This window comes from Pezoporus flaviventris, unplaced genomic scaffold (assembly GCF_033815535.1).
Source record: "Pezoporus flaviventris isolate CSIRO_AGI_PZ_B2104156 unplaced genomic scaffold, CSIRO_AGI_Pfla_v1 ptg000040l, whole genome shotgun sequence".
Taxonomy (NCBI): Eukaryota; Metazoa; Chordata; class Aves; order Psittaciformes; family Psittacidae; genus Pezoporus; species Pezoporus flaviventris.
The window spans coordinates 10,512,657-10,531,815 of record NW_026892588.1 but is presented as its reverse complement, the minus strand read 5'-3'; the positions used below and the strand labels follow the sequence as shown (position 1 = coordinate 10,531,815).

Below are 19,159 nucleotides of genomic sequence, written 5' to 3'. Positions count from 1 at the left end.
CTTTCTCGATAGCGCAGGCACCTCGGCCCCTTTAAGGCCGGCACCTGGGAAGGTGGCCTCGCCGGGCTGCGCCTGCGCAGGCAGGGGGCGTCTCCGGACGCGGGTTCGAGTTCCGCCGGTGCCGGCCTGGCGCTGTCACCGCCGCGGCGCTCGCAGGCCCGGTGATGGACGCGGCGCCGGAGCAGGGTGCCTGCCCCACGGGAGCGGAGGCCGACCCGTGCCCGGAGCCTCCTGTACATCGGCTGAGCGTGGCGGAGCTCGAGCGCGAGCTGGACTGCCGCAGCGAGCTGGTGCGTCGCGATGTTGTGCTCGGGCGTAGATCTCCGCCTGCCGGGGCGCTTCCTACCTCCTTCGGGGACAAGCAGTCTGAGGGAGGCGGCCGCGGCTGAGGCCCGGCCGCTCCCTCCCTTCCGCTCGGCGCTGGCGGCTGCGAGCCCGCTGAGGCAGCCATGAGGGGAGGGTCTGTGGGGACAGGACCGCAGAAGTTAGGTGGGTGAGCAGGACGCAAGTGCTGCGCTAGTTCACTGCTATAGCAAAGCTTGCTGTTCAGTTATGCAAACATCTGGTTAAAGTGCCTTTTTTTTTGAGAAAACTATGCGTTTTTCCCGTTAGTAAGCAGTCAGGAAAAAAAAGAATCTTGTGTACTGATGTCTGTCGGTATTAGAAGGACAGTGTAACATTGGTAGCGATCTTTACAAATAGAAAAAGGATTTTGATATCTGTCGGATTGACAGATCTGGCCACTATATAACTATTTTCTATTTCAGATGCTAAATACTTCTTGTTCAGTCCTGCAATGCCAGGTTTCAGAGACTGCATTTCTAATAGGAGAAACTGCAGTGTGTATACTGCCTTTCTGGGCAGACTCTGGTTGGAAGGAGTGCATACATAGCTGCTTTTTGGGTTTGTTTTTCTTTAGTTAGAAATTAGTTTGGAAATTGGAGTAGGCAATTTAAACTCGGTCTGTGGTTTCTGATGTACAGATTGATGATAAAGAATTCGACATTCCTCAAGTTGATACCCCTCCAACACTGGAGAGCATCTTGAACGAGGTGAGTGATCCATTGGACATGCAACCGGCTCCAAGACAGGGAGGAGCTAAGATGAGGCAGCACGTACTCCTGTGGCTCTTCTCATGTTGTGTTTTTGTGGGAAATAAAACTGTATAACTTACTAATTTCCTGATACCTGACAAAACATGTGCTCAGTTAACTGATTGCTGTACAGTTTGTAATATGTTTGGAGTGGGTTTTTTTAATCAAAATATCTACTGCTGAAACATAGAATCAGGCAATGGTTTGTGCTGGAAGGAATCTGAAAGTTCATCCAGTTCCAACCCCCTGCCATGGGCAGGGACACCTTCCACTAGGCCAGGTTGCTCCAAGCCCTGTCCAACCTTGCCTTGAACACTGCCAGGGATGGGGCAGCCACAGCTTCTCTGGGCAACTTGTGCCAGCACCTCAGCACCCTCACAGGGAAAAATTTTTTCCTAATGCCTCATGTCAATCTCCCCTCTGTCAGGTTAAAGCCATTCCCCCTGTCCTGTCCGTACAGGCCCTTGTCAGAAGCCCCTCTCCAAGTTTCTTGTACCCCCTGGTTAGGTATATATAAAGTGTTTTCATCAAATTTAACATGTTAACCTGTGGCTTTGGACAGTCACCTAAAGACTATTAAAGTCCATTAAAGGTCAGGGTCATCAAGCAACTTTTTTTCTTTTTGGCTAGAAATAAATGCAGAGATTTTTGGGTAGTTCTTAAATTGTGAGAGGAGATGAGAGCTGGGTTCTTCACAACTCCATTTATATTGTAAATTTCGTGTATGTAGCCCTCCGAACTGTCTCAACATCTGATGTTGGCTATTGTAGTACCTTGCAGAGGAGAGCCGATTCTGTCTTGTTTATATCCCCATTCAGTACTTCTTTTACAATAGCAACATGAGTACATGATCCTTACAAATAAAAAGAAGGGCATGGAAGTAAAGATAAATTTTTAAGAAAACAAGTGTTTTAGCAAACTGAAGAAATTGTGGTTGGACCTCCTAGGAACCCAGTATAAGGGAAAAGAAGCCTGGGTGAAGTGACAGGGCTTTTTAAAAGCTGTATTAAAGATGCATGTGTAAGGAGTCCCAAGGAGATACAGTCTGGGAATGAGAAGAATAGTAGAAGCAGCAGTGTACAGAGATATGTCCTGTTCCCACAGATGCCTTGGATGATGAAGGCAGAAGGAACTTACTGGATTTGGGTATTACCAAACTGTAAGGCAATGCAGAGGAGTAGAATCCAAATCTTGAACTTGAGAGGAAATCACAAAGAAAGTGTAGTTCAGTGCAAACAAATCCAAAGTCTGACTTCACTGCTATTTATCTCAGTACATACGGGATGGAATAACTGGCAGAGCACCTTCCAGAAAGGGTTTTAGTGGAGACTGAGCCAAAAAGGTATACAGCTACGCTGGAAAAAGGAGCACTTTAATGGGCACAGGACTGCCAGCTGTAAGACAACTGGGGTGTACCTGCTCTATTCCCTGTACATTTAGCATTAGGTGGGGCTGTTCTCTTTGGCTCTGTGCTTTGAGAGCAATGTGAACTGTATGGAATTTGAAGACATCAGGGAGAATGGTTGTTTAAAACATACTGTCCAAAAAAATTTCAGGCTAAGCCTGAGAGAGAAAGAGGGAAGGTTATCACCAGCAAGAGCACAGAGGAGAGCAAAATCAACCCTCATATCAGCCAGAGGGATTGCTAGACTCTTAGCCACCACTTGGTGAAGAGCTGGAGCAGATGATGATAATTCTAGGCCTTCTCTCTGCAATTGGAGACTTTCGAGAACAGCTTAGTTAAAGGTCAGTTGAAGTTCTGATGGAGTAGATAATATCTGGTGAAGAAAGATCAGTTGACTGACTCTCCAGTCCACTTCTGTGTTTATTGTGAATTCTGGAAACCATTTTTTGGACAGAATTGGTCTCTTAAAATAATGCGTAGTTCTGTTCTTTACATGTAAGACTATCTTGTCATCTCCTCGAGTTTTCTGCTTAACTTGATGCTGTTTTGCTAATGTTCCAGTTTGGGTGTTTTGTATTTTGAATGTGTAATAAGCTGCGTTGATTCTCTTCCTTCAGACTGATGATGAAGAAGAGTCTTTCATTTTGGAGGATCCCTTTCTCTTGAACATTGATAACACAGATACACACTCCTATGACACATCTTCTGTAGCAAGCTCTGACAGTGGGGACCGGACGCACCTGAAAAGGTATTGCAGGACTTATACCCTGGGAAGATAAATGATTTTTGAAGGGATACTGCTTATATCCATTAAAAAAATTCCTTTTTTTTTTTTTTTTGGAGTGGGTAGAAGGACAATCTAAAGCTAAGAGCAGTTGAAACTTCCTAAGGCAACTTCCTGCTGCCTCCTCCCTGAGCATTGCTTTGAGCATGCAAGTTGTCTGTTACTTGAGTAGTAACCCTTTAATTGCATGGATAGATTTTGTCTTGTGCTGTTACATCCAATGCTGAAGTCCCACAGGAAAGCTGCAGGGGCTCCAGTGAAGCTGCTTTTGGCAGAACACAGTTACTCCTGCAAGATCAAGTAGGCAAAGATGGGATTTAGTTTTGTACTGAGGGCTCACCTGTTTAGCTAAATAAATGCATTTAATGGGAGATGGACTATTTAAATTTCTCTGAATTTTTAATGGAATCTTTCAAACACTGAACCACGATGACTTTAAAGAAAATCTTTTGGAGGTGTTTCTGGTGAATGCCAGAGTCTGCAAATAGCTGGTGGGTATTTTGAAAAGTCAAGTGAACGTCTGTCATTCCTGTCAATGGAATGCTAATCTTGACATCTAAGAGCAGCCCAGAAAGTGATAATTAGTTATAATACTGCTGACTCGTTTCATTAATTACTCAAATGATGGCCTGATCCTACATCCTGAGCCACTCAGGATGCCGTATGTGCTGTGTGAAGATGTGATTGTTGCATGAGTAATAGAATAGAAACACTTTTAAGTGTCATGGCTTATGGTTGCATATAGTGGTGTACTGACTCCTTTCTTTTTTCCAATAAGATGGTTCCTGTTGAGGGAAATGTTACCTGGAGTGGCTTAGACATTTTCCCGTAGAAAGTGGGCAGAAAAACCTGGGAGTGTTACCGTCATCTTTGGATGAAGCTAGTTGCCATGTTTATGGGTCCTTAGCCATAATATAAGCTATTAGCATATTTCCTACACAGAGTCATACATGATTTGGGTTTGAAAGGACCTTGAGATCATCCAGTTCCAGCGCATGCAGTTCCGACAGGCAGGGACACCTTCCACAAGACCAGGTTGCTCCAAGCCCTGTCCAACCTGGCCTTGAACACTGCCAGGGATGGGGCAGCCACAGCTTCTCTGGGCACCTTGTACCAGCACCTCAGCACCCTCACAGGGAAAAATTTCTTCCTTATATCTAACCTAAATCTCCCCTGTTTAAGTTTGAACCCATCACCCCTGGTCTGATCACTACAGTCCCTGATGAAGTGTCCCTCTCTGGCATCCTTCTAGCCCTCTTACATGTTAGCTACTGACTTGTGCACCTCTGGAGAGATAAGAACCAAATGTTTGTGTGTTAGTTTTGGAAATCTGCCTTTGTGGTGGTGTGTACTTGGTAACAAAACTGCAACTTCCTTGGGGATTTTTCTTCTGCTGTGTATGCTACAGTATACCAATGCTCCTTAGAAGTAACTGTCCCACTTAGACTAGTTACTTTGTAAAGACGTTTTCTCCATAAGCAGAAACACTTAACCTTTCATAGCAGATCATCTGTGTTTTAATTGAATGTTATACCTTATGCATGCCTTCAGTTTTCCTAGGGGTTTATATTCTATTAATGAGTCTTTTCCAATTGTGTATGTTCCTTGTATACTCACCTTTAAAAGCTGAAACTTCCTGACTTACTGGAAGATTAATTAAAGAGCAAAAGTGTTGCTTTCAGGCTTCATTAATAAATCTAAGGTTTGCAGATACGTGCTTGAAATTTTTTTTAATAACTGGTTTTTTTTTTCTTTTATCCCATGGGTGATGAGATAAAAACCTATTTTATGCAGGCACAGTGGTACATAGCAGGCTTTGCTAATAACCTCATGCCCATTTCATTCTGTGTGTGTAGGCCCCGAGAACAGGAATGGAAACTGCATGCAGGATTTACCTTCTGGTTTAGCTGTGGTTTAGGCGAAGTCACAAACTTTTATACTGCTCTAATACATTTGGTTTATATCTCATTTCCTTAGGAAGAAAAAGCTCCCAGATTCTCTCTCACTCCATGGATCAGTTATACGGCTCTCACTTCTGAAAGGAATTTCTGCCCAAATAGTGTCTGCAGCAGTAAGTGTCCTTTTCTCCTGGTTTGCAACCATTAAGAATAAAAAAAAGTAACTTCTGGTGTGAAAGAGAATGTGCGTGCAGTCTCCTCCCTCCGCCTACTATTGGTTTTGGATAATACCAAGATGTTTAGTACATAACTTACTAGCTAGTAATCCCTAGCTGGTAGAGAATAGGGCAGTAGCTGACTCTTACTGCAGCAGTAATATGGTAGAAATACAGAAGATCCTATTTAACACTGGTTTATGTTGCTAGGTATCATTAAACTTGATGGGAAATGTTAATATAAAATGATAGCAGTGTTGTTGGTCTGCTTGATTGAAGATGCTGGAAAAAGGTTTGCTTAATGCCTGCAGCAGGGACAGACTATACTCCTCTGAGTGGAGTGAGGAGGGGGTTTGCATGTTCCTGTGTCTGTGACTGCGCTTGAGTCACAGGTGCAGTAGAGCTGCTCTGTAGATTGTACTGCCAGGGGAAAACCGACTGTCCCAGATTACAGCTAAGGTGGTGATTTACTAAGCATACGATTTCTAAAGCATGCAAGGGTAGGCCTGTTAGAAGTGACTCATCTGTAGAGTGTGTGATGGCTGTGTGACCAGAGTCTCTGTGGTGTGCTGCTGCTGTTATTCAGGTTGATGGAGGTGTGGGAGAGCCACCTGCATGTGGAGCTAAGAAGGTGTGCTTGAGAGGGAAGGGGGGAGTAGTTTTGCAGACGATGACTATGCTGTGTACAGAGAGAATACTGAGAACTGTTATTAAGATTAGATTGTTTTGAGAAAGACACAATAACTTCCATACGGAATTACAGGATATTCTACTTTCTCTCCACTTCCGTGCACTTTCTCATCGCTTCTGGGTATTTCTAGCCAGTGGTTCCCTCCCTCAGCACTCTCTGCCTTGGTGGGACTATTAAAATGCAACTTGGTGTTTTTTCTGCATTTTGTGGTTCTAATTATGAGACATATGCATGGAGCTGGAAGTTCTGTCTCTCTTAACTCATGACTTCTCCTGTTTTTTTAGGACAAAGTGGATGCTGGCTTGCCCACTGCAATTGTGAGTACTCTAGCAATTTTCAGCTGTAGTTAGCTTCCATGCAAGTTTGTTAAAGCAGTAATTTAAGACAGCTAATAAAGGCATCTGCCTTCTTAGCCTTATTGAAAATTTTCAGATATGAGGGGTGGGAGAAGCAGCATGAAGTATCTAGTTACTGGGGACAGTGCAACCTTTATTAACTGTCCAGCTGCTTCTCTGCTGATCAGTCCCCACACTCTCCCCATTTTCATGTCATCACTAGGGCTTGTTAGTTGAGTACCTAACCCTTCCCCATAGAGTAAGTGTTCATCTGTTGAACACATTACATTTCCCTAGCTATTTCTTCTTTGCCAGTTATTGCTTTGACTCCTAAAAAGTTTTTAGAGAAACTTAAACTGAAGTGCTCATAAAAAGTGATGGGCTCAAAATCTCTACAGCTCTTAAAACATAACATTTCACTAAAACCCTGCCTGAAAGATACTCCTGCTTAGCAATTTGCATTAAACTTCTGAAGTCAAGTGTGCTAATTAAAATACTGAAGTGTCTGTAGTTAAAGGAGAAGAGAATTATTTTAAGGAGGTGAAATACAGCAAGTATTTGTTCTGTCCCTGTGAAATGAGTTTTGATGTTTTAGGAAGAAACTAAAGATGTGCTTAGTTGCAGCAGTCCAAAAGAAATAAGATTTTTTGTTTAAAAAAGAAAAACAAAAAATGTCACATCTAAGGCAGAAGGTTGCACAGCAGAAGTGGAAGCACGCTCGTGCGCATGGGATAAAAACCTGTACTTACATACTCCATATGTTAAAGTGCTTAATATTTTTAATCTGACTTACACTTGCTAAGAAACATGAAGTAGAACAACATTAATATATCTACAGCATCTTGTGTTTCTATTAAATTTTATTTAATTTGGTGCAGGTTTGCAAGTGCAGTAGGACCTTGGAACTATGTTTAATTCCCCATGGAATGAAGCTGGAGTCTCTGGGCTTGCTGTGGACTGTCTCTTCAGGGGACCAGCACTGCCCAGGGTTGTGGGAGAGTTCAGATGTGGGTATAAACAGCTGAGTGAGAAAAACCTTCTGGGTATTTAGACTCAGCTACCATAGCAAAAGAGTGAGGCTACCTTTACGGAGAAGATACTTCACTGTGGGTATCACTCTGAGCATTTGAATTTCAAACAGCAGAGGAAATGGCAGCCCTCTGGACATGAGAAAATGCATGTGATGGTTGTTTAGGTGCAATACTTCTCTAGCTTTCACATAGGAATTGCTTGTCACAAATTAGAAAATGGTTCTGTCTGTAACCTTCTGAATCGTCCCCTTTTTTGGCAAACTTCGCATGAATGTAGCAAGAGTTTAAGTGGTGGATTTGTCACTGACATTTCATCTACTTTTGATCCTTCTGCATGACTGTTTCAGGCAGCATCAAATCTGATCGCAGTGGGGACTTCCCATGGGTTAGCACTCATCTTTGGTAAGTTTAAAATAATGTTTTGAGTTTTTTGCATTTTAATGATCTTAAACCCAAGCACAAGGAAGAAAAGCCCAGCCTGAATTAGAATTGCAGCGTGGATTTCTTGTAGTGTGTTCTGCGTGTGCTAAATGGGATTTTCTTTACTGAAAGAAATGAAGCACATGTAATATTCTATATTTGCATATTTCTTCTGCTTCGTTGGGGATTGGCACATTGAGATATTTAGCTCTGAGACAATTTAGAGTCTTTTGTTTTTTTTAAATATAAATTACTCTGTTTACATGTGGAAGAAACCAGAACCAGTTTGCAACCGTCATCTCGCACAGTGTTTATCTTACTTATGGCATACTGGCTGCCAGAATTAGGGAAACAAAAATGCATTCTTCTGGAAGTGAAACTTCTGACCCATGGTACCTGCAGGCTTGCATCATAGGTTTCTCCTTCCCTGACTTTCCCCTGCACCAGTCACTTCTGTGTCCCTTCATTCAGTTATTATTTCCTTCCTCTTAACACCAAACTTTCTTTAAAAGGTTTCTGAGCTTTTGCCTTTGTGTATCCAGCTTGCCAGCTGAGCAAGAACAGATCCTGAATTGCTCCTGTCACATTGGGGTTCTGTGCCTTTTGTTTATGCAGCAGCAAATCCTTAACAGGTTTAGAAATTTCATTATCTTCTTTGCTTTTCTTTTGAAGTTGGCTTAAACTATTCAAGAGACCAAAAGTTATGAGGGACAGGGTACAACAGAAGGATGGGAAAGACAAACAGTGTAAAACTCACCTTTCTGGGTGATTTGAAAACTATTTGATGCCATTTGCTTACCAGTATTGAAATGATTACATGATGTGCTTAATCTGTATGTAAAAAACTACTTACCTGCTACAGTCAGTACATGATATTACAGAGGTTTTAGTTGTACATCTTTGTGGTTTTCCTAGAATTTGTCTGATAAATGGAGATCTCCAATACCACTGCTATGGAACACATATTTACTCTGATTTTCCTGTTGTGCCTCTATTTGCAGACACTCTGAAGTCAGTAACCTTTTAAACAAGAAATTATTCTCTGCAAGTATCATAATAGAGAACAGTTATTTTTAGCATTTTATACTGCAGAAGGGGCTGTAACACTCCATATAAGCATGCAAAGAGGAATGGTCATTCTTACCTTTGTCGTGATTATTTCTGCATCAAGCCCTGTTTAACAGAGTGGGCCACTGAATGCCTGAATGTCCAGGATGCTTAGTATGCTGTCTTATTTTGGGTTATGTATTTTGTAAGGTTTGCTTGTTTTGCTCAATGCTAGTTTTCTTTGATGACTGGACCAACATGTTTACTGTTGTTTTATCCATGATATTTGCAAGGCTGTATAGTCTGTAGTTATTTGGTTCATTTTGTGGCCTTTAGGAAACTTGGAGCAATGCAAGCTCTCCACTAGTTAGCTTTTATTAAAATAAATTAAAATAAAATAAATGTCTGTGCTTTGAAGAACTTCTCTGCATACTTGCAACAGAGCCTTTAAAGCTTTCTGATCTATTGAAACATACAAAGTTATTGTTTATACAGCTATGTGCTGGGCTGTATTATCACAAGTGCATTCAGCAGGTTCTAAAAAATGAATACTTGCCTCTATTCTGCACTTTTAAGATCACATCTGAAGTACTGGGTACAGTTTTGGACTGCTCAGTACAAGGAAGACTTCTATGTACCACAGTGAGCGAGCCCAGTGGAGAGGGTTCACCAAGATTACTGTGAGGCTGAAGCGCATGATACATGAAGAAAGTCTGAGAAAATTTGGTGAGAAGGTGACTAAGGGAATATCATATCTTCTACTACCTAATGGAAAAGTATAGAGAAGAGAGGCTTGGACCCTTCTCAATGGTCCGTGGTGTTAGGTAAGAGGCAGTGGATACAAGCTGCAGCATGGGAAGCTCTGATGAAATTTTTTGCCATCAGGGTGATGAAGCATTAGTAGGCTGAAGGAGGCTGGACGCTTCCATTCTCTGCTAAATTCTTTCAGTTCTGTAACTAAAACCTGGGTGTTGATCACAGTGCTCTCAGAACTATCTGCAAAGAGAGAAATCCTTGCAGGATATGGCTGCATAAGTCCTTGTTGTGCACAAAGGTTGAGGATTAGTGTTCTGGCTTGGGTTTAGTCTGTCATTTAAACCAGCAGTTTATGTCTGTAGATTGATCAATTTCTGTACTTTTTTTTATGAAGAAGTTTTTCTGCAAGGTGTGTTAATGCAGATGAGATTTACTTGAGTTTTGTAAGCTGTGCGCATGGCTGATACTGTACAATGGAAACATAATTTTTTTTTTCCCTGCAGAAATGTAGGTCTGTTTTCTGGTTGAACATTGCTGATGTTTAAATTTCTCTGAGTGTTGTGTCACCAGCACATCTTTTAACTCATTATTTTTTCTTGCATATATTTTTGCTTTATGTAGCTATTTTGCTTGTCTCTTCTCCTAAGTCCACCTGTACCTTTTGATGTCTCTGCTTTGTCATTTTGAGGACTCTTGGGTGGCTTTCATTCTGCTTTTTTGAATGCTTTTCTGGTGGAGTTGTTAGATTAGGTGCCAACTCTTTGACATCTTGTGCTACAAGTATTGGTAGGAAGGGATTCTAGAGACCTGTAGTCACCCTGTGTTTGGTGCTGTCACCAATAATCGGATCAGGGCAGCCCTGGCTTTGTCTGGCCAAGTCTTGAAGAACTCTTACGGATGGAAAATACTGCCCAACGGGCAAATGCATTTGCACACTCCTAGTAACCTGCTCCAGGGCCACATAATCTTGTAGAGGCAAAAGCCCCCAACCTAACATCCCATCTAAACCTCTTGATCTGCCATGTCTGGTATCTGATGTTAGTTATATAGAATCATAGAATGGTTTGGGTTGGAAGGGATCTTAAAGCAATAAATAATTTTCAGATTTTTTTTCCTCCATCCTTCTAGAAGAGCTTTTTACACTACTTATAAGTAACGTAAAAGTAAATCAAGAGATTTTTACACTACTCAAAAACTATCCTTTAAACAGAAGTCACTGAAATGTGTTATTTTTCATGGAGACTTTATGTTCTGGACAGAAAAAGTCTGTATAGCTAAGCTTTGTATTGATTAGTGTGGAACCACTTATTTTCTCTGTTGGCTGTAAAACTTAGTGTCTTGAGCCTTTGTTGAGCTGTGAGAATGATATGATATCGTGGGAGACCCAAAGCACCTAAAGACAGCATTAAATCTAGACTTCGGGAACTGTTGTCCTTGAATGTTTTTTGACGTTAATGGGGAGTTGATTGGCTGGGTGGTGACACCTGCTGAAAATAGTCTTACCAGTTACATCACTGTGAACTTCCAGTTTTATTTCCTCTCTGATGTCTGGGTTTTTTTCAATACAATGAAGTCCAAATTTATAAATTCATTTTTCTTCACTGATTCCATATGCTTTTTAAACCACTTGATTTTAAAACACTAGCTGCCACAGCATCCTCTCAGTTACTTGAATAAATCAAAAGGGCAAATGTTAGTAAAAGGAAGCACTGTCAGCAAAATCTGAAGGTTCTCTCTGAAGAACTTCACATATATGCTGTTTGTTACTTTGCTCCTTCCTTTTATATTGATTTCTGGCTTTTTCTTTCCTCTTTTGGCCCTTTCTGTGTGGACTGAAAAGGAAAAGGTACAGTAACATTGCACTGTGCACGTACCCTGCATGAACAACTCCTGTCTTGCCCAGTTTGCATGTTGTCTATGCAAGAATTTAAAATACCAGATAAGCAGCAAGTAAGGCAGTACAGTAATCAGTCAGTGGGTGATACTGCTGGCTGCTCTGGGAATTGGTTATTGAATGCATGTGCATTGCACACTTCCAAATTCTCCAGGCAATATCAGCAGAGCAACAGGTAAATGTGCTATTTATAATGCCTTAGGGCAGCAGGTCCATAGCTGGTTTTAAAGGAATTATTTTGGGACAGGACAAAGATTACAATCCATCTGTTTCTGCCTGAGAGCTGTCAAGTGGGACCACTATGAAGAAGGAACCCAATTCAGAGAGCAGCAAGCCAGAAATTGTGAAATCTGTGCAAGCAGACAGCAACTTCTAAAAATCCTGCTCGTGCATGGGTTACGCTGCTGAGGAGGGAGCAGTGGGTCCCTGATGTGGTAACCACAGGTTCCTGACTTAACCCTTGCTCTGAGTAATCATTTCAATAGCTTAAGCTGAAGGCAGGGGGTGAGGAGCTCACCCATTAGCTTACCATCCCCCAGCCAAGAGGGATATATCTCTTGGGAGAGCATTTATGGGCACTGTGCCTAATAAAGGTGGGAGGAAAGGACATATAACATCCAAGTAATTCTGCAGGAAATAAAGCAGGCCTTTCAAACTTATGAAAATCATGGCTCAAGGGAAAGATCTTGATTAAAACCTGGTGATCTGAGAAGTAATAGCTTCTGGAGTGCTATGTGTATTCCTTTCTGCTGGAAAGTGATTTCTATTCACAAACTTTTTATTCTTTACTTGTAGAGCTGTATCAATGTGCCATCTCATTTGACTTCAGACTTTGACAGCAACACAAATAGTTACTGCCAGAAGTTTTTTTCAGCTGAAAATTTGCTGTATGTCAATTGCAAAATGAAAAGCATTTTTTTGACAGTTGATAGCCCCTTTGTTTCAAACACCTGGAAAAAGCTTTTTGTGCCTAATCCTGAATGTGCCTTAGTTAAAAGTTGATAATATTAATCTGGAAAACCATTAGATCAACTTTTATAACCTTTTGCTTTTATCCATTTTTACTACTTTACCAGTTGATTAATATGAGTGTATTGATACAGGTGTCTTGCTTTGCTTTGGAAGCAATTTCATCCATCTTATTTAATGGCTTCTCCATGTGTCATCTTTTGATGTACTGGTGTGGGTTTCTGTGGGATTAGCTTTCCAAGTGATCATTTCCCAACTCTAAAAATGCATCACTGGCAAGCAGTGGGCACTTCCTTCTTAGGAAGAAATGACTTGAGTCATACAAAGCATTTAATTTTGGGGTGGGGGTCTTGTTTATTTTGAAATGACGGTGAGGGAAGAAGGAAATTGACTTTAAAGTTCATGTCGGTGTGCATATTAAGATCTCAGGCTGAACTGAAAGCAGTAGTGATTCTGGAGCTGCTACCCTTTTCTGTTTGAAAGCTGTGAAGGATTCTCCTTTTTCATGCTTTACAGGAAACAGGTTACTGATCGACTTACTGACAGGTTTAAGCTAAAGTGGAAGAAAAAGAATGCAATTCACCTTCAACAGCAAAAGCAGCAGTATTTTTCTTATTTTTAAACATATTTCTATGGTTAGGAGATGGCCTTTTGGTAAATGAACTGTAATTCCAGACCTCTGGAAGAGGATTTATTTCTTTGGGACCTGAAGGACACCATCTGGAGAATACCTCTTGGGGGAACTTGTTTTCCAGCTGTAGCTCTGTTTTCTGAGTTTCCATGCAAATTTTCTATGATTTTTCTTCTTTGACTCATTCTAATCTATGCCATATACACCCTTGTCACAGTGATGTCAAGGTGTTTTTTAGTAGCATGGCAAAGGATGATTTTTATTTCCATCACATGGCTTCTGCTTCCATCTTATCCTACTAAAGAGAGCTGTGTGCAGAGCGATGGCCTTAAGTTTGAAGTGTTTCCACTGCCTTATGCTTAGTTAATAGAGGTGGTGGCTGAAACACTCTGCCTGGCCCCTGGAGCAGAAGGTGCTGTGGTTTGCTGTGGCTCCCTGGCATCAGACTGCTGCAATTTAAGCACCATTGCAGAACAATAAAAGGAAAGCTGCATAGTGCTTTGATTTTTCTAGTACCCCTGCATTTCCATATTCCCTGTGCCTGTCTTGTAGCTTTAAAATAATTTATAATTTTTGTATTTCCCTGCAAGAGTGTCGCACTATATCTGTACTAACATGTGCTCTCATCTTGTAAACTCTTAAGAACTTAATTGTAAGCCTGTGAATCAAGTGAATTTTAAATGTAAATAATTGCATGATGTTAAATTTAATGATTGCTCTTTCTTTCTCTTTAATTTCTTATTTCTGCTGTAGATCAAAACCAGGCTCTTCGGCTGTGTCTGGGCAGCACTGCACTTGGGGCCCAGTATGGGGCTATCTCTGCTCTCAGTATCAACAATGACTGCTCGAGGCTTCTGTGTGGCTTTGCAAAAGGACAGGTAATTCCCATAGGATGAGATGGTCCAGTGCCCTGCCCTTCTGCATGCTGTTACTGAGAGACTATCCAGAGGTGACAATATCTCCAAGCCAAGCACATTCAGTATGTAGCTGTTCATTGGTTTTGTGTTGAGAAAGTAGTGTATGTGGCTTGATCTGTCCGGAGCGTTTTTGGCTGGCCAGTTCCTGCATCCAGCGAGCTAACTCAGACAAATTAATTGGGGGTAGGTTTCTGTGGAGGAAATGGGTAATGCAGAATACAGTGAAGGATTTGGTTAATCACAGCTTGTTCTGACATAAATCCTGACCCTAATAAACTGAAATGTGCGATGACAGGACGCCCAACTTAGTCTTCCCAGATCACTTTGAGATCTGTGCTTTGTAATGTAAAGCTAGTTTTTGTTGTAGCAATGACTTGAATTTCTTGAAACCTGTGTCTAGTCCCGAGATTAGTTTTTACTAATACCTTAAGAACTACTGTTCTAGTTTTATGCCCTTCCCTGAACTTAAGGAGAGAAAACAATTCCTGACCAAAAGTTATAAGACTGAAACAAAAGCAAAATAGATAGAGTTAACTTGGTAAAACTGGGAGGACCATGGAATACAAAGAAGGTTGTTTTGTTTTTCTTTTGGTTTCATTTCCCTTTGCTTCTTTGGCTTTCACATCCGTTCTAGATAAAACATGCTCCAGTGCCTGTGACAGGGCTAAATGAGGGACTGTTCCAGATGATGTGGAAATACAGATCTAATCCATGCAGAGCCAATGGCCAGTTTTAAATGATACTCATATAAAGTATTTTGGAGGAGCAGTTCTGAAACGTCTGGTCTATGAAACATTGATAGATGTTACATGGAACCATATAAAACAGTATTTCCAATAAAAAGTTTGATTTAAATTGCCTGAATTTAATATCCAAGCTCAAGCCAAGCTGTTTCCTCTTTCTGATCTGTCATGCTGAGCAAATGCAGGAGAAGGGGAGTGACAAGGTTTGTGGTGAGAGTATAAGTAGAGAAGTAAATTGCTTATAAGAACAGGGTAGGAAGAGATTTCAAATCACTTTTCTTGATAGGAAGACCCTACTAACCTGGGATGATATTGGGAATATAGAAGTTTACCATGTAATAATTTGTAAGGTGGTGAAGAGAGGCCCTTGGCAGTAAACATATGTACTGACAACAATCTGCTTGCAGATCACAATGTGGGATCTGGCCAGTGGGAAGCTTCTGCGATCAATAACAGATGCCCACCCCCCAGGGACAGCCATACTGCATATCAAGGTAACAAACACTACATGTGCTCATTCTGTGATTCTATACTAGTTACTTTTTTAAACACATTTGTGTTCAGTCATTTGTGTTGACTTTCCTTGTGTAGAGCTTTCAGGTTTATAGATTAGAGCAGCTACCTAGGAGCTATATGGTAATAGTATCCGGAGGTTAGAAAAAGGAGCAGAAAATCTATTTCAAAAAGAAACTGAGTGTTTTGAGAGCTGAAATAATTGTACTGCTGTGGGTTGTACTATAAGAAACAACAGTTGTTGTCTGTTCTAACTCCTCTCTCTGATGCCAACATTTATGAAGAAATAGTTATTAGCATACACTTCTCTAAAATTTGCTGTGGTTTGAACTGGATATGTGACTTGCCAACTTTAAACTTAAATGAGTTGGGAGTGTAGAAACTTCAAGTTTTTCAAATAACTTGTTGTGAATGTTTGTGTTGGAAGAGGAATCATCTATGGCTTCTTGCTCATCACAGTGTTGTTGTCACGCACAGAAACATCTGATTTTGTGCATGTCTTCATTATAAGTGGACTTTTCCTACCAGAGCATAATGCTCCTTGGCAGTCTGGTCAGAGCAGAGACTTTGATGCATCACACAAATTCTTCTCCCTTACTTTTCTCACACATCATGTAATTATCTCAGTTCTGTATGTCAAAAGTGCCTTTCTGGTAGATACAATGCTTGTACTTTTGGGTGCTGTTACTAATGCAATAGATACATTTTTTCTTTCCTTTTTTCTGCCTGTAGTTTATTTCTTAGTGACACTTCTAATTATCTCCTCAGTTTACAGATGACCCGACGCTTGCAATTTGCAATGACAGTGGAGGCTCCGTATTTGAACTGTCATTTAAGTAAGACAATAACTCTTAAGTACCTGTAGAAAGTACAAGAAAATAATTCTAGGTTACAGTTTTTAAAACCCAAGCAAAAAAATCCCCCCTGGAACAAGTAATGCTACTGTCTGAATGTTGAAGGTGTGATTTAGGACTGCAGTACAATTTCACAGCTGAAGTAAGATTTTATCTGGCAGTATAATAGCAAAGAATAGCCTAAATTATTAAAGTATCAATCCTGGCATTCCTTGTGGGCTCTTGGTAGTTGCCATAAAAGTTCTGCCTCTTGGTTTTACTTATTTCATTAGTGAGAACTGCCCTGCAGTAACTGCTTGTTTTCTTCATGGTCTCTTCAAGAGGAGGAAGGACAAGGAGGAACTATTGACAGTCAAGGGAATCTGATCATGTCCTGTAATTCCAAAACTTTACTTTTAAGTAAGATCTTAAGTAATTCTTGTCCATAGTTGAGCAGCTTATGTGACTGCTTTTAGTGACACTAAAAGTGATATCTAGAGTTGTGTAAAGGACTTCTTAAAAACAATATTTACGAAGGATGGCTCTTGAGATTTCATGAGGTTGTTGGGCTGATCTCTTCTTCATAGCTCGCCACCAAGCTGATTTCTTTTCGTTGCAGGAGGGTTATGGGAGTGAGAACATGTGAATCTCGATGTCTCTTCAGTGGCTCAAAAGGGGAAGTTTGCTGTATTGAACCATTACATGCAAAAGTTGATCTGAGAGACCATCCTATCACCCAGTATTCACTGCTGGCTATGGCCTCCCTGACAAAGGTAACTTGCTGCTTGCAGAAGGTTTTCTGTGAGAAATCGCAAAGGAGAGGTTTGCTGGTATATGTTCAAACATTTTAATTTGCCTTTCTATTTTTCTTAAAGATATTGGTTATTGGCCTGAAGCCATCTCTGAAAGTGTGGATGACCTTTCCCTATGGTCGTGTGAGTAATGAAGCCAAAGACCTGCTTTTTGGATTATGGCTGCAAACAGTTTCTAGAGTGAAGGGGTTGAGATCAGGTCTTTGGTATTGTTACTTTATCAGCATGCAGTAAACTCTACATTGTAGAGTTGCAGTGATAATCTATTGGTCTGATGTGTGCTTTTTGTAGACAGAAAGGAGGTGAAAAGGCTGCTTCCAGCGGTACCTATGCAAAGATGCTGAATTTCTCCAATAAGTAGGAAGGGAGTAATGTAGAAGACTGCTAACTTCTTGTCTTCCCTGCTGCAGCCTGAATGCACCCGCAGATGGGATGTTCACCTGGTTATTGCTACAGTCAGCTTGGACTGGGGCCGTTGCTTTACATGAGAACAGTATGACAGAACCCTTGACCAGAGGGACAGAAACAAAGTGGAATTAGAGCACTGAATAGTCTTCTGAACTCTTGATTATGTACTTTCACTAATTGCTGTTTTAATTCCTCCTGGAAAAGCACCTGGGGGAAGATGTGGGACATGCTAGATTGGGAGAATGGAGTCAAGGCTGCTAGCAAGCTGCAGCTTGTTGTAGTCCATCAGTCCATGTGAGATTGGATTTACGTTATACAGCTAGGACACAGGTTTTGTTCTGACTGGCTGTCCACTTTGTCAAGAGATACACATTGCCCCTAAACTGTGTGACTGCATCAAAGAGCATAAGCTACTGCTCAGCTGCCAGCAGACCAGGAAATTGCTTTACAGCCTATGTGTGTACATGGCAAAGTCAGTGAGTAGCAGCTGATGAGCAGCATGTGGCCTGAAACTGAGGTTCTGCCCTGTGTACCTTAAATACTGCCTGTGCTTTTTGTCTAACAGATGGACCCTTCTAGTGTCCCTCTTTTGGCGTGGCACTTTGTGGCTGTACAGAACTCTGTGAACCCAATGCTTGCGTTTTGTCGAGGAGACGTCGTTCACTTTCTTCTGGTAAGCCTTGGATGTTCTATGCTGCTTTTCAGATGATCATGGCTTATCCACATATTCATTTGACTGAGCCTCTGTCTCAATGTCAGTATGATGTCAGTGCATGCTGAGGATGTCTGCAGCTTGCAACCAGCTTGGAAAGACAAACGTGTTGGTCATTGCTCTTCAGCAAGCAGGGGTGCCCTTCCCTGCGAATCTAGAGGTATGAGCTACATGCATTCCAGAAGTGTTGATTTGCAGCTTATTTCTGCTGTAAGTAGAAAAATGTGAATTGTTTTCAGGGAGATCATGTGAATTTGAGATACCATTTTATTTTTTTGCTTTAAAACACGAGTCTGGAAAAAACAGCATTCAGGTCTTGTTGGAATGTGACTTAAGAGCATGCTACTTGTCCTGTTTAGATCTGCAGAAGTTACATGTGCAGATATGTTTGAAGATGATTTCATGTCTGATTTCACTATAAGAGCAGTACCTAGGCTTCAGAAGATTTGGCATTTTGGCTTCAGAGTGCTAATTTTGTTTCCCAGCTCTGCTGTCATCTTGGACCTTAAGCTTTGCTCAAGCGCCCAGGCGTTGTGTTGTCTGGATTAAATCCTCTTTCTCCCCTCTAAACCTGGGGAGAAAGAAAAGGATGTATGTTTATGTTTAAGCCTGTCTTGCTGAAGGTGTGCATGTCATCGCATGAGCCTCTGCACAGATACGCAGCTCAGCTATGGCCAATGGTGCTGCTCTGCTTATAGGTTACTAAACAGTAGCCATGTTCCTTGAATTCAGGTCCCACTTGTACTTCAAATTATCAAAATGTAAAAACCCTTTTCTTGGTCTGCAGAATGTTTTTTTTTAATGATGATAAATTAAAGCCAGTTTCACATCAGTGTTCTGTAATTTAATGAGCAGGAAATATACTAGTTCCTGCATGGGCTGCGAGAACCCTTGACTGGCAGTTGTCATGCAGTATCTCCCTTCAATTCAGTATTCCAATGGGGCTGGGTCTCTTGGGAGTCAGTGAATGAGAACCAGTCCTCCTTTAGTGCTCTCTGTCTGAATACTGGAGGCTTACACCCCTTTTAGAAACTGAATTGCCTTAGATAAT

General features: G+C 41.3%; 1 protein-coding gene across 2 annotated transcripts in view; it reads left to right on the top strand.

The window, feature by feature from the left end:
* Window positions 1-80: 80 nt before the first annotated feature.
* Window positions 81-19,159, top strand: part of VPS8 (VPS8 subunit of CORVET complex) — a 74,245-nt gene continuing 55,166 nt past the window's right edge. The window contains exons 1-12 of one of the 2 annotated variants that reach the window (XM_061465251.1): window positions 81-290; window positions 984-1,052; window positions 3,117-3,247; window positions 5,261-5,354; window positions 6,372-6,404; window positions 7,801-7,855; window positions 13,924-14,048; window positions 15,238-15,324; window positions 16,112-16,179; window positions 16,796-16,949; window positions 17,052-17,111; window positions 17,962-18,069. In XM_061465251.1, coding sequence (XP_061321235.1) covers window positions 165-290; window positions 984-1,052; window positions 3,117-3,247; window positions 5,261-5,354; window positions 6,372-6,404; window positions 7,801-7,855; window positions 13,924-14,048; window positions 15,238-15,324; window positions 16,112-16,179; window positions 16,796-16,949; window positions 17,052-17,111; window positions 17,962-18,069 — 1,110 coding nt within the window. In that variant the 5' untranslated portion in view covers window positions 81-164. Of the gene's footprint in view, window positions 291-983; window positions 1,053-3,116; window positions 3,248-5,260; window positions 5,355-6,371; window positions 6,405-7,800; window positions 7,856-13,923; window positions 14,049-15,237; window positions 15,325-16,111; window positions 16,180-16,795; window positions 16,950-17,051; window positions 17,112-17,961; window positions 18,070-19,159 lie in introns of those variants that run through there. The other variant, XM_061465252.1, reaches the window with a different exon arrangement.